Here is a 14,122-nt window from a genome sequence, read left to right on the forward strand (position 1 = left end):
TCTGACACACGTCCTGTCTCTTCCTTTCTGTTCATTTGTCAGTTGTGAGTATTTGGGTTTGACGCAAGAGAAACAGACAGCTGGGCAGCCTTCACTGCTTCAGTAACACCAGGCTGTTTATGTTCACACTTTCCGTCTGATGAGTGGAGTGGGTGTTCAGAGAAGCAGCTCAGTGTTCTGAGCCTTTGCAGGTGGGGGTGGACTGTGATGGGAACGGCCTTCCCAAGTTCAAGGTCGAGGTCAAATGGTGAACTCTAGGAAGGTGTGGGTGGTGAATGGAGACTGTGCGTGTATGTGGGGAGGGGAGGGTGTGGGCGTGGTGGACAACTGAAATCATTTGATATTTGGGACTGTGCCAGATGGCTACCTGGAGAGACGTCAGGCCACCGTGATTTTGCAGGCGGGAATGGGTTCTTAGGGTGGGTCATCATTTTTCTTTGACACTTCTAATAAGGATGGCATCATTATGAAATGTAACCATCTCAGCAGCAAACTGAGACCCGGCCTCCCACTCTTAACTATTCTCAGGACTTCTCATGACCCCAGAGCAGTGTTTTCAACCTTGGCTGCACATGGAATCACTTGGGAGCATAAAAAACTACCGATGCCTGGGGCCCCCCCCACGGACATTCGGATTTATTTGGTGCGGGACGAGGCTTTTGGGCCTCAAGAGTTTTGATAGTTCCCTAGGGGACTGTGCTGGGCAGCGAAATTTGAGAACGATTGTCTTAGAGTCTCGGCGTGGCCAGGGAGCCAGTACCCAGCATCACCTGGGCACTTGTATTAATGCAGAGTCTCAGGCCCCACCCCAGACTGCATCAGAATCTGCATTTTCATAAGATCCCCGGGTGATCTGCGTGCACAGAGAAGCCGGGTCCGGTCCTGTGTCCCTAGGCAGCTCTGCTGAGCTTGTTATGCTGGTTACATGACAGCTTAGCTGAGCTCTTACGCTACGTAAAAAGCCAACCAGTGGTTAAAAGCATGTATTTGAGTTCAGCTAGACCTGACTTCAAGCCTGTGCTCTTCTGCTTATTATTTGTGAGGTAGCAGGCAAGTAGAGTCCTCTTGGTGCCTTGGTTTTCTCATCCGTAAAATGGGGACGATGTGCATCCCTGTCTTACAGGATGGCGGTAAAGAGAAACTACCCAGGAAGAGCCTACCACAGTGCCTGGCCCAAGGCAAGGGCTGTGTGTTAGCCGTCCTTGCTGCTGTGAAGGTGTTCTGAGTTCATCCTTAGGACTGAAGGATTTGTGATGAGTGAATAGGGAGGGGATCAACTTTAGCTGAGCTGTAACGATATTTTGTTTTGATTTTCTGATAAAATCAACCCCCAAAGAGTTTCCAGCAAGCATTATCTGAGTCAGTCAGTTACTAAAAATGCCATCTTCTTCTTCTTTTTTTTTTTCTCCTAATAGTTTCAGTGATGTATTCTGGGAACTGGGTGTTGGGACATCAGAGACAAATCACCTCCTTTGAGCTCTACAAGTTACAGCCACTTGGTGAACCCATTCCCCCACCCCCAGGACGAGCCAGCCTGCTTCTGGGAAGCTGCAGACATGATTCTACTATATGGGAGCAGGCCTGCAGCCAGCCTTGAGGTTCTTGGTCCAATAAAAAAAAAAAAAACCTCAATCCTCAGCAGAGCCTGGCCTCAATGACTCACTGCTCTAAAGAATATAATTCATATATCTAGATGAGAGGCTTATGTATTTGCTGGATGCTGTTGCAACGAGCAGAGTGTTACTGACAGCCAATCAAGATCATTAGTCAAAAGTATGACCTCAATTCCAACCAATCAGGCTGTTCCCAGAAGAGCTGGACCTTCCACATGGTTCCTGTTATTTGTAACTCAGAGGACATGGGTCAGGGACTCGGGTAGAACCACCTGCTGGGGACTACAGACTCTTCGGCATTGTAAACCTAGGGGTATAACTGTTGGAGGAGAATTTTGCCCAGTGAAGCCAGGAGATACTCCTCAAAACAAGGGCTTTGTGGTTGCACGAGTTGTGGACTGCTGCCTATTCCACCCGTCTCGTGGAGACCGAGCACACAGTTGGCATATTACAGACCTGCAGCAATCCTGCTCTAAAGAAAACACTGCAGCTCGGTGTCACTCAGGTTTTCATAAGGATATGTGCTGTAGATCCATACTTTAAGATGATGTCTCTTGAACATCTAGCTGAACTAATGTTCTACAGAACACAGTTTGGGAGCTGCTTAGAGAATTCTGAATTCTGTAGCAGCGAGGTCTCCGCTGTTCATGTTGCTTTCCATCCATCCATCCATCCATCCATCCATCCATCCATCCATCCACCTACCCAGGCATCCATCCATCCATCCAATATCATCCATCCATCCATCCATCCATCCATCCATCCATCTTTCATCCATCCTTTCCATCCATCCATCCATCCAACCTTTAATTTAACTCTGAGTTCTGGGGCTGCTTTACAGGGCATTTGGCGGGGCGGGCTCTACGAGGAGGCGAGAAGGAGCCAGCCTCTTGGAGAGCGGGGAGAGGGCACAGCCTCTGGAGGGAGGATGTGAGCGTTCACACGGCAGATGAGCAGACGGGAACTAGAACACGCAGGGCCTTCTGGGCTGTGGCTGTAGCAGCATGCCTACATTTACCCTGCAGTGTCATGAGAAGCCATCCAAGGATTTCCAGCAAGGATACGACATGATTCGGTAATTTTAGAAATATAGCTTTGCCTCCTGAACGGAAGATGGTCTATAGAGAACTAAAACTAAAGGGAAGTAGGGTAGATATGTTTTCCGAATATGGCCACAAACAATCCCACATGTTCTTCTGGTAACTTTCAAAGCTTTCATCAAGAGAGGAAACTTCGGCAGGCCGTGACCTGCTTGTAATCAGCAGAACGCAGTGGAGGAAGTCTGACTCTCCTTCCCCTGGAAGCTGCCATGATGTGCAGGTGCCATGACACATGGAAAGGCTCCGTGTAGGTGTTCCCGTCGGCAGCCCCGGCTTCCGCATTCTCTCAGCCCAGCTGCCAGACCTGTGAGTGAACAAACTTTTAGATGATTCTAGCTTCCAGCCGTCAAGACATCATCAGCCCTTGGGAATTCTCAGCTGAGCCCCAGGCATCAGGGAGCAGAGACAGGTGTCCTTGCCCCTTCCAAATTCCTGGTCCGCAGCATCGTGAGCAAATTAAAGTGCTTTACGCTGCTGAGTGTTAGGATGAGTTGTTAGGTAGCAACAGTAAGCAAAACAGGGGCATAGGTAGCAGGCTGTTTCCGTGCTTTGGGCAGGAGAAGATGATGTCTTGAAAGATTGTCACTTCCCATCAGCTATAGATCACAGCAGGAACACGGCTGTATAAAACAAAGATTTATTGCTTGCTACAGCAAAGGAGCCTACACCCTGTGGGAAACCCTGGGGAGTTAGAAAAGAGACCATTTAGGGAAGGCTACTTAGAAGGTGGGGAGGCTAGAGTTTATCAGAGGTTCTTGGCAGGAACTGACCAGAATTTCATCTTGGAAGCTGCTGCAACAGTGAGTGGTCTTATCTTTAGAATGCGTGAATCTAGACAGCATTAGTTTGTCTTTAAGATCAGTCTCTCTGTTCTTACCTGCAACGTAGGGGTCTGAATGAACTGGTGTTAAAGGGGTTTGTGCTTTAAATAGTCTAGCAAGCATGTGGCTTGGTCTAGCACAGATGATCTGTTCATAAGTCAGGGTACAGTTTGCAAGTTACGGTTTCTGTTTCAGTTCTAAATTCCCCGCAACAGCTTTGCTGCCAGCTGTTCATTTTAAGAGTGTGATTGTGATATGTTTAAAAAAAAAAAAAGGGCCTCCTGATCTTTAAGAGATACAAACTGAACCATCGATAGTACAAATCGGCAGTTCGCAGTTGTTTTGGCCTCATGATATCTACCTACTTAAAAATTATTGAGGACCCCAAAGGACCTTTTTTGAATGGGAATTGTAACTATTGATATTTACTATATTGGAAATTAAAACTTAAAAATTTTAGAATATTTAATAAATAATATCCATTTATTTATATTTATGACACAAGTGATTTTTATGAATAACTATGTTTAAAAAATTAGCAAGAAGAGTGCCATTATTTTACATTTTTGCAAATGTCTTTGATATTCTGACTTAATAGAAGGTGGCCAGATTCTCATATCTGCTTCTGAATTCAGTCTGTTGCAATATGTTCTGTCCGGAACTTTTGAAAAAAATTCGACCTCATACACCTACGTAGTTGGTAAAGGCAGGAGTATTTTAATAGCCTTTTCCAAATAATTGTGGATGTACATCAAAAATGGTAGCATGTTTGTAATTATTTTGATGGACTTTTTGTACTCTGCAACATTACAGTCCATTGGTCTGTCTTGAACTTTAAATGGATTTTTGACCCATGTGAGATTTTGTATTATCATTCATTGGTCACTTGCAAATATTGGTTTACTGAATCTGCAGATCTTCCAAATGTTGGTACATTGCATTATAAAATATTAAAAAAAAAATCACATTTGTTAAATTTACCGCTGATCTGAAAGCTGTCAGGCAAACGCATTGGTGGCAGATACAGTTTTTCCAAAATTCTAATTTTGTCTTTAAAGTTTGAATGTTATCTTTGGCAAGGAATGTCGTCAGCTGTCCTTGAAACAACAAGCTCATGTTATTCATTTTGGAGAAAATGTGTGTCCGAATAACTTGAGTCTGTTAGTCAAACTTTCAAGCAAAAATGGAGTTCTGTGAAAAAAGTGGCTAGTTTAGCTGGTCACTCAGATATTGCGCAAGTGTTTTTACTCAAGGCAGCGATTATACTTCTGGTGTGCAGCTAAACGCTGACACGCACACTTCTACTCTGCCGAATACAACATTGAAGAGATGTGAACTCAAAAGTTGAGATTTATTCAAATGAACAATTATTACTACTTTATTAATTAAGGACGTCTCAAGTGCAGCTGGTGTTTACTTTAATGCGAGGCCATGGCAGTAAAGAATACAGTGTTGCCACATTGCCTTGATTCATGCTGAGGCACCCACTGCTTTGCACCATTAGTACAAGTGTCAATACAGTGAAACTGGCAAGTGATGTCTTAGTATTATCAGAAAAACAAATACGTCCTCACAGTTCCCCGGGAAGGGTCTTAGGGACCCGCAGGAGCCCACGGACCACACTTGGAGACTTAGGATATGCTTCAAAATAATACAGGCAGGGGGAAGGGCATGGAGTGTCGATGAAATAAATGTGGCCATGAGTTCATAGCTGTTGAAGTTGGGTCACGGCTATGTAGGGGTCCATTAGACGGTTCTGTCTCCTTTTGTACGTATTTGAATTTTCTACAATAAATCGAGGTGAAAAAGATCGAGTCCTAGGACTCTAGGTTTAGTATCCAAGTGGACAACAGTGGTACTTATTGTAGGGAAGACTGGGAGAGCAGGGGCGGATCTGGGTGGGGAATTGAAGAATTCTGTTCAGGACACATCACACTGAAGATGCCCAGGGGACACCCACCCTAGGCGTGTGAGTTCGGAGCACGGACTCTTGGCACGGAGCTGGTATTTTAAGGCTTGGAGCTGGGGGGACAGAGGAAGGCCCAGTTCAGCAGCCTCCCTCAGTGCTCTGACCTCGCTGAGTGGACCTTGGCTAAATGCCTCCGACTCTGAGAGCCTGTGCAGGCTTTCCTCTGCTCTGGATGCTTGGCACACGGCCCCTTGGAATTCAGCATCGTCTTTTGCTTCTCTGATTATCTCCTGGGATTAGGGGGGCATTAGGAAGGCAGAGGAGAAGAAGGCAGCTTTTGAATTTCTTTGAAAAGCCCTGAGATCTTATCCCCCTGCCATCTGTTACGATGGGAGTTAGTGGGAAGGAAAATGGATCACAAGAAAGCGTAAGTTCACAGAGACTCTCTAAGCCTGATTTTGATTCACGTTGGTAAAGTCCACCCACCACAGTATTTGCTGGAACTGTCCAGGGTTGAGACATTGTCATGTTTGGAGCCAGCCTGATGGTAAAGAACTTACCTCTGAAATTCAATCACCTTGCATTATAGTCCCTGCTCCTCCCTCTTATTGGCTGTGCGACCTGGGAAGAATTGCTAAATTCCTCCAAGTCCTGATTTCCTCAAGTCTAAAATGGAAAGAGAGGAATGAAAAGGCACCCTCTCTATCGGTTTGGATAGAGAGCTCATGAGGCACTGCATGCCGAGCGTCTCGCGCACAGCCAGTGTTCGGCTAAGGTTGGATTTTCCCCTTTCCCTCTAGCCTTGCCCTTCCCCCTGGTCAACGTGACGTCAGCCAGGAAGCGGGGAGGAAGGAGATGGGGAGCAATGCCTCGTGCAGGTGACCACATGGCTTTACAGGTGCCCGTTTCATGGGTCTTTACGATACTTTCCGCCTAGAGTTCCAGACCCAGCTCTGAATGACTCACCAAAAAGGAAAACCAGGTGCATCAGGGGCCACATGAGGTCCTGTGTAGGACATCTGGGAGCGCGTAGCCCTGTGAAGGCCATGACACAGGAGGAACGGGAGGAGCGAGCCTGCTGCCCCCCACCTGCTCAGCTGTGCAGAGCTGACACGCCCACGGCAGCCCCTGAGGTCCAGCCTCTGCTCCTCGTTGGAACCAGGCTGACAGGGGCCCGCCTCACGCACGCTCTGTGCTTCTCTGCCCTGAGGCGTCAGCTTTCGGTCATTCCCATTGACGTTTTGCTGTAGAGGACAGCTAGACTCTTTGTCCAGTAAATGTTCGAGAGATCTGAACCAATTAAGCTGTTGGCACCACGGCTGTCCCTTGTCCTAGGGTCTCGGGATCACCCGGTGTGCATTGGGGGGCTCGTCAGAGTCCCTGCATCTGTTACCCTGAATCCCCTGCTGACCCGTGCATCCTCATATTCTGTTTTGCAGACCTAAGTCCTGGGGTCGCCCTGATCCTGAGTGGCATTCCAGGAGGTGGGCTGATACCTGAGAAAGACATCCGAGAATTAACTGCTCTGGTAAGTTACATTCGGTCAGACATGAGAGGATGTCAAAGTAACTACTGTTCAAGCCCACTTGGGGTCACTTTTCCCCTGGTGGAGCCAAGATCCCCGACAGTCTCCAAGTTATCCTTTTAATTCTTTTGATTTCACCGACTTTTAGTACACATTTTTAGCCATATTTTCACCGGCTAAGAATATACTTAATGACAGATGATGACATAAACTCTGAAAATACAAAAATGCGTGTCATATTCTTACTCTAGTGTGTTGGGCAGATAGAGGAAGGGTTAGGACAAATGTTCCCATTCAGATGTCTGCAGGGGACCTTCAGTAACTTACAGGAGTGATGGGGACAGCAGTGCTGTCTTTTTAACTTCCCTAGAAAAGGAACAACCGTGTAAGTGTGAGGACAGAGGCCTACGGCCACCCTGCCCCGGTGGCAGGACACGGTGGGGATGCTGGCACGCACCTTCTGAAGCCATGGGGAATTCGGCTCTGTCGTTCCCTTGCTGTGTCAGCAGGACCTGGGACAGGCCGGCCCATCGGAGGCACTCAGTGACTTTGATCGAGAAATGAATGAGTGTCGCATGGCGGTGAGCTGGAGAGCACATGTCCGGCGGTAACTTAGCTCTAGTCAGTTTTGCCAGGTAGACATATGGGCTCAGTGTTATTAGCTCTTCTGCCCCCCTCCACAAGGACATCCAGAAATCTTAATTTTTTAGGTGACGTCTCCAGGTTTAAAAATCTTGACAAAGATTTTAAGACATGTAAGCTATGAGTAGATATGCCAAATAAACGTGTCTGCAGGCCACATGTGGCTTGCAGGTGGTGGTGTTTGTTTCTGTAGAGACATCCCTGTAACTAAAGTGCCATAAAAGATTAAGGTTCAGACTGGTCCAGGCAGCGTTTGCTGAGGTCCTGAGCTGGAGTGGGGGAGCCCCGTTGGTGACTGCGAGAAGCTGAGCTCCGATCTGGTCTCCCGTGTCAAGCACAGAGACTACCCACAAGAAAATGGATTGTTTTACATTATTTACTTTTTTTTCTGTTGGGTTTGACTTTAAGTCCCATTTTCCATAGCTAAAGGCACCAGAGAAGCATTCAGAAAGCATATTTACCTCTGGTTTCCGCTTCAGACTTATGTGTCTCAGGCCTAGTGGGAGCTGAGCCTGCCTCTGCCTCCCCTCCCCCCCCACCCCGAAAATGACACACACCTAGGACACGCACCGCAAGGCCTGTGTCAGATGCATTTTGTAGCACTCAGAAAGGAGGCGTTCCTTAGAGATGGTGTCTGCAGGGCCGTGACAGCTGGAAGAAAAGCATCAAAATGCAGCACGGCCCGGCTTCCCAGAGCCCGTGAACGCCGGACCTGAGTGACAGAGGAGCTCCAGGTAGTGAAACCAAGGACCATGTGATGAGTAGGCTGGCGATGGAACGTCGACTGGCACAGCTCCGGCTGGCTGCCCAGAGGGAACGAGATTTATACCAGCATCACAAGGCAGGCTCTGCTGCCCCAGGGGACAGGCTGAGTGACGGGCTGGCGGGGGTGTCTGAGGCCGCTGGTCCTTAGCTGGTTCGCAGGAAGGAGCGTTTGTGCACACTGCCCTGCCCAGCCAGCAACCATCTGCAGGAAGGCTGGACTCGGAGCGTGCGCCCAGCCTGCAGGCGTGAGAACGGAAGTTAGTGCAGCACCAATTCTGAGTGTAGGAAGCCCGATTAAATTGCTGGGCGCGTCCGAACCCGGGGCTGTGTTCACGTCACCACCTGTGGCTTGGCATTGCCAGCCTGGGGACGATGGAGAAGACCGCATTGTCTCTGCTCACCGCCTAGGGAAAGGCACCAGGGATGGGGTAGAAGCTGTCTGTGCGTCTGGTAGTTCTGCAGGTGCCACAGAGATCTGTGCATCCGGCCATCTGGTCACCTGCATGGAGGAAGGGACCTTGGGGATGTTTCCTCTGTGGATTTGGGAAGGATGGTGAGCTCTGCAGCCGAAGCGCTGGTCCAACACCAGCAGGGAGGAAGGACCCGGCATTGGTTCCCATCTGTGTTACAACTTATTGGGGGCCTAATCCTAGGTGCTCAACTACTTCTGACCCTTTATTGGCCTCAGCGCGGCAGAATCTGCAAGCTAGTTTTCATTCCTCATGGTGCTGAGCACACTGTTACACAGTGGCTACACCACGTTAAAAGAAATGAACAATACTGCGTGCTCACCAGGCACCGTGACCTGCGGTTGGCACTTGGCATCCCTGGTCTTGTTTAATCTGCACAGTATCCCTGGGAAGTAACTGTCACTATACGGAGAGGAAACACAGGTTGAACATGTGTTTGTTGTCGTGACAGTGTTGACTTTTACCTGAGCCCTGTGATGCTGGAAAATGCCGAAGGTTCAAGAAACACCCCCTGCCTTGTTGCCTCTGATTTACTTCAGGTCAGGACGCCTTCAGCTATCCATTCTGCTCCCCCATGCCTTGTTTCCCTACCCTGGTTTCCTCCACCCCATAAAAGAAAAGCTCCTTTTTCCTAGCTCTTGAGATAGTTGCAGATCTTCAGCCAATCAAAAAAACAAAAACAAACAAACAAACAAAAACAACAAAAAAAAACAGTCACTAGTTGACTCTTCTTTGGTGTGGTCCTTCATATCCACTTTCTTCTCTCCATTTCGATGGCCGTGACCTTGGGCTGGTCCCTTATCAGTCTTAGGCTGTTATCACCAGAATGAGTCTGAACTGCTCACTTGCGCACAGCAGATGCTGGTCTTCAGAAGCACACATGCTGCCGAAGCATCTCAGGCTCATTATTTAACCTCTCGAACCTCAGTTTCTTCTCCTGCACAGTAGGAATGCTAATAGTGTCTACAGAGCGAGGTTTTTGAGATAAGCGAGGTTCTGTAAAGACAGAGGGTCTGCTCCAGGGTAAAGGAAACGAAAGAGACGTGACAGCTAAATCCAGTGTGAGGTTACGAACCGGACTGTTTTACGCTGAAGGATATTGTTAGGTCCACTGATGGAGGTTGAATTTGAGTCGAAGACCAAATGATGGTAACGATCGACCTTAACTTTTTGATTTCGGTCATTGTTTTATGGCTAGATGAGAGCATGTCTTTCTGTATAGGGAATTCATCACAAAAGCATATGGAGATGACGGGGCTTCTGATTAGCAGCTTATCCTCAAATGGTTCAAGAACAAATCTGTACTTGCAACTTTTGTGTAAGTTCATGCTTGTTTCCAAATAAAAAAATATATTTATATTTAAAATAGGAAACAAAACAAGGTCCTGTGCATGAGGCATTTGGCACAGAGTCGGGGCTGAGAACACAGACGCTCCTTTGCCTTCGCCCTCTCGGTCTCCTGGACTGCGTATCCCACAGTATGGAGCGTAGTGCTCTGCACATGGGTGCTTAGAAAATATTTGTCGAACAAATGGATGGATGGATGGATGGATGGATGGATGGATGGATGGATGGATGGCTCGGTCAGTATAAACATCATCAGTTATCATGGATGGTTCACTGTCTCTGCTCTAAGAAAGCAGAATGGGTAACTGATCGGTAACCACACCTGTTTGGTGGCACTAGGGTTTGACCAGGAAGCTCCTGTGGCTGGGGCAACAGTCCTCACTGCAGTATTTATGGGCCTCTCACAGTTTCTCCCTGGCGGGGCTTCTTTACAAGTCGTTTGTACATGATCGGTTTCCTCTCCTTGAATAAGGCGTCACCTGGCCTTCAACGCGGCCTGCCTGAGGAGACATCCATCTGACAGGATGTTGGGAGGGGAAGGGAGCAGGCCAGGCTCATGGGTCTATGAGGTTCCCCCGTGGCAAGGTCAAGATAAAAGACCTTGGATTCTGGAGTCTGACAGGGGCCCCCAGCACGTTGTCAGAAAAGCCTCTCTGTGGAAAATGGCAGACCGGTTCGATGCGGGTGGGTGAAAGGGACAGGAACTGGTACTTTTGAAAACCTACGGTAGCCTGTGCTATGACACACATCCTCACAAAAGCGTCATACGCCAACAGTGAGTCGTGAGCCATGCGACCTCGAGGCCAGGCCCTTTGTCTACGTTCGCCGTCCCTGCTCCCTCACATCCCGCTTCCTCCTCTTCTTATTCTGATCAGCTTTGGTCCCCATCGCCCCCTAAAACAGGTTTTTATCAAGGGCATCGGGGATGCACCTTGCCAGGCGAATTCCCCCTCCTTGCGTAACTCCGTTTCTCAGCAGCGTTGGACCCAGCCGACAACTTCCTTCTTGCAACCCTTTCTTCCTTCGCTTCTGGGGCAGGAACGTGGTCCTCTCCCTACCGTGCCGACTCTGCTTCTCAGCCGGCGTTGTAGCACCTCTCGACCCTCCTCTCTTCCCTACCTACCGTCTCTCCCCAGGGGGTCGAGATCAGCCCCATCTCTTTATTGATGACGCCCGGGTTTATTTCTTCTACCTAGGTATCTCCCCGGAGCTCTAGACTTAGACATTCAATTGCCGACTTGACATTTCTCCTCGGATGTTGAATTCGCGGTGAAACTCAGCCTAGCCCAAGTGAGGTATCGAATTCCACTTTGTAGCTGATACCCCTCCGACGCAGAATAAGAGGAGTGTTTCATCGGCTTTTGCTCACTTCTCCGCCCCCTTTTTTTTTTTCACTAGTTCGGTACCAGCCCCTGTAGAATTTAGAATCCTGGAGTTGGAAGCGGTTTGGAGATCTGCTACTCAGATACCTTCATTTTCCAGACGAGGACGCTGAGGTCCAGAGAGCAGTAGTGATGGGGTCCGAACCTTACAGTCCACAGCAGAACTGAGACCAGAGGCGAGGCTTCCCGACTGGAGGTTTTCATGTCACGGAGACGTTTCCCTCTCCCCTTTGGGCACCTGCATCCGAGCACAAGCTCGTCCTCGTCTGCTCACTTTATCACTTGGTCTCTCGACCGCCTTCATTGGTTTCTCTCCAGCCCCGGAAATTTCCCAGCCTGACCTTATTTTGTAGAATCGCACAAAATAGATCAGAAGGGATAAATATCTGGCCTGTGTCCAGCCGCTCCCTAAGCAGTGTCCTTGGCAGACATTGCTAATCGATCATGATATTTTATCCTCCGAAGGCTTTGCAATATAGTGCTCCAGGCAGCTATGACCGATTGATCAGAGTTGACTTGAACATGAGACCTATTTGTTAGTTATTGCCTGCATCTCTTCTTCTCTGTGACCTCAAGCTCTGGTCTATTCCTGTCTGGTCTCATTTTTCCCCTCGAATCTGTCTTTGGAAGCTAGGTAATTTGATCTAGGGTATGAGGCGGTGCTGGCAAGATATTAGATTTTAGTAGTAACATCTAGAAACAACGATGACCCTAAGACATAACATTTTAACGGTGAAAATGGGAGGACCCGAGGCAGGCAGTCTGTCTCTCTTGAGTTACAAATGGCAACTCTGAGTCCAAGTTCAACCCTCAGCAACTTACTAGCGGTGTGATTCTGGCCGAATCGCTTACTCTCTCAGAGCCTAACTCCCTTCATCTGCTAGGTGTGAATAACAGTTTCCATAAACTATTACGGCTGCTCTGCATACGTGGGCGCGAGACTCCAAAGCCACTCAAGCCTGGGTGGCCGTTAGCATTCTCAAGTCCTCCTTCGCACCCCGGGGTGCTGGGAGGCTGGGACGCTGGCGGGAGAGCACAGCTTTTGGAGTCAGACCTGCATTTGGTCTTGCTTCTGCCGCTGACTAGTTGTGTAACGACCTTGGGCAAGTGACTCAGGCCTGTCTGAGGCTCCATCGGACCTCACAGTGACCTTCAGAGGTTTCGGTCATGGCGGCTGCTGTGTAGTAGATGCGTACCAATGAATGAATGAATGAATGAATGAATGAATCCGACTAATATTTATTGAGCATCTACTATGAGCCAAGAGTGCTACGGTGATAAGGCCATGAATGAGGCAGAGAGACATGCTGTCCTCGGGGAACTCATGAGGCAGCTTCTGCTCATACTGATGATGTAGTGACTGTTTCTCACAGGCCGAAATAGAGCTCTGCCTCTACCCAGGGCTTCAAGCTCTTCCAGCGTGCTGTGTGCCCCAGGTAGGTACCATACACAGGAGAGAAAGATGGCTACTGCTCTGGAGCATGTTTTTAGAGACGGGGGAGGAAGAGGCCCAGGGGTCCTAGCCCTGGCCTGGAGCTGAGCTGCGGAGGTGGTACCTTAGTCTGGTGAGAGGCTTATGCCCAGGGGGCCATGTTACACCTGTGCCTAGGTCTGGCTGTTTCCCATCTCCGTCGAAGGCATGCGATGCTGGAAGTTTCTGCCAGCTCAAAGTTTCTGCCAAGCAAAGAGCAGAACTTTCCGGGAACGCCTGTGATTTCCTGGTGGGGAGTTTAATTCTGTGGTGACAATGCAGGATTCTGTGGAACGAATATCACGTCAATGCTATTTAATAATATGGTAACCACTGACCATTTAATTACACGGTAATTGTCACGTAGTGGCTGGGTAATTACCTAGCAAGTACCATCTAATTTCAGGGGAAAGGGTAAATACATGATTATTTCAGGCTCCTTAGGCACAGTGTCGGTCACTCAGGAATTAGGTTTGGATTGACTAAGTATAAATTACCTAGAAATCTGTTCTCGGCTGATTACCCCTGTCATCCTCCCCAATAAATCGTTCCCATACAATTAGAGAGAGATTGCAAGATCTGGGGCCTCAGGAACTTAAAGGGACACTGCTTCATTTGTAATCAGTCATTACCTGCGGTGGTGCAGGAGATGCGGCTTGGTTAGGGAGAGGATGGAGAGAGAGGAGCCCACGATCCCCCCTTTTCCAGTCGGCAGCAGGGTGTTTTTATTTATTGTGGGCTCTTGAACACTTGGTGCTGAAACTCACGACCAGTGACATCGCAAGATGTGAGTCCAGTCTCTGCTTCCATTGCCTCTTGTCATGGGCCCTGAGCTAGAAAGAAGGATGGTCTCCTTTGTGGGCTACATGGTGACGCCTGCCAGAGACATGTCCACGTTTTAGTCCCTGGAACCCGTGAATGTGACCTTATTTGGGAAAAGGGCATCTGTAGATGCCATTAAGTTAAAGATCTTAAGATAAGATCATCCTGGATGATCCAGGTAGTCCTTAAATCCACTGACAAGTGTCCTTTCAAGAGATGGAAGAGGAGACGTAGATCAGAGAGGACAAGGCCATA

The 14,122-nt window shown here is 48.5% G+C and overlaps 1 protein-coding gene across 1 annotated transcript in view; it reads left to right on the top strand.

Annotated features, from left to right (window-relative positions):
- The window catches only part of AGBL1 (AGBL carboxypeptidase 1), a 535,540-nt gene that overhangs the window by 73,710 nt on the left and 447,708 nt on the right, over nucleotides 1-14,122 (top strand). The window contains exon 4 of the mRNA XM_039858445.1: nucleotides 6,883-6,971. Within this exon, the coding sequence (XP_039714379.1) occupies nucleotides 6,883-6,971 (89 nt within the window). The remainder of the gene's footprint in view (nucleotides 1-6,882; nucleotides 6,972-14,122) is intronic.

The sequence above is a fragment of the Pteropus medius genome, unplaced genomic scaffold, assembly GCF_902729225.1.
Source record: "Pteropus medius unplaced genomic scaffold, Ma_sr-lr_union100, whole genome shotgun sequence".
Taxonomy (NCBI): Eukaryota; Metazoa; Chordata; class Mammalia; order Chiroptera; family Pteropodidae; genus Pteropus; species Pteropus medius.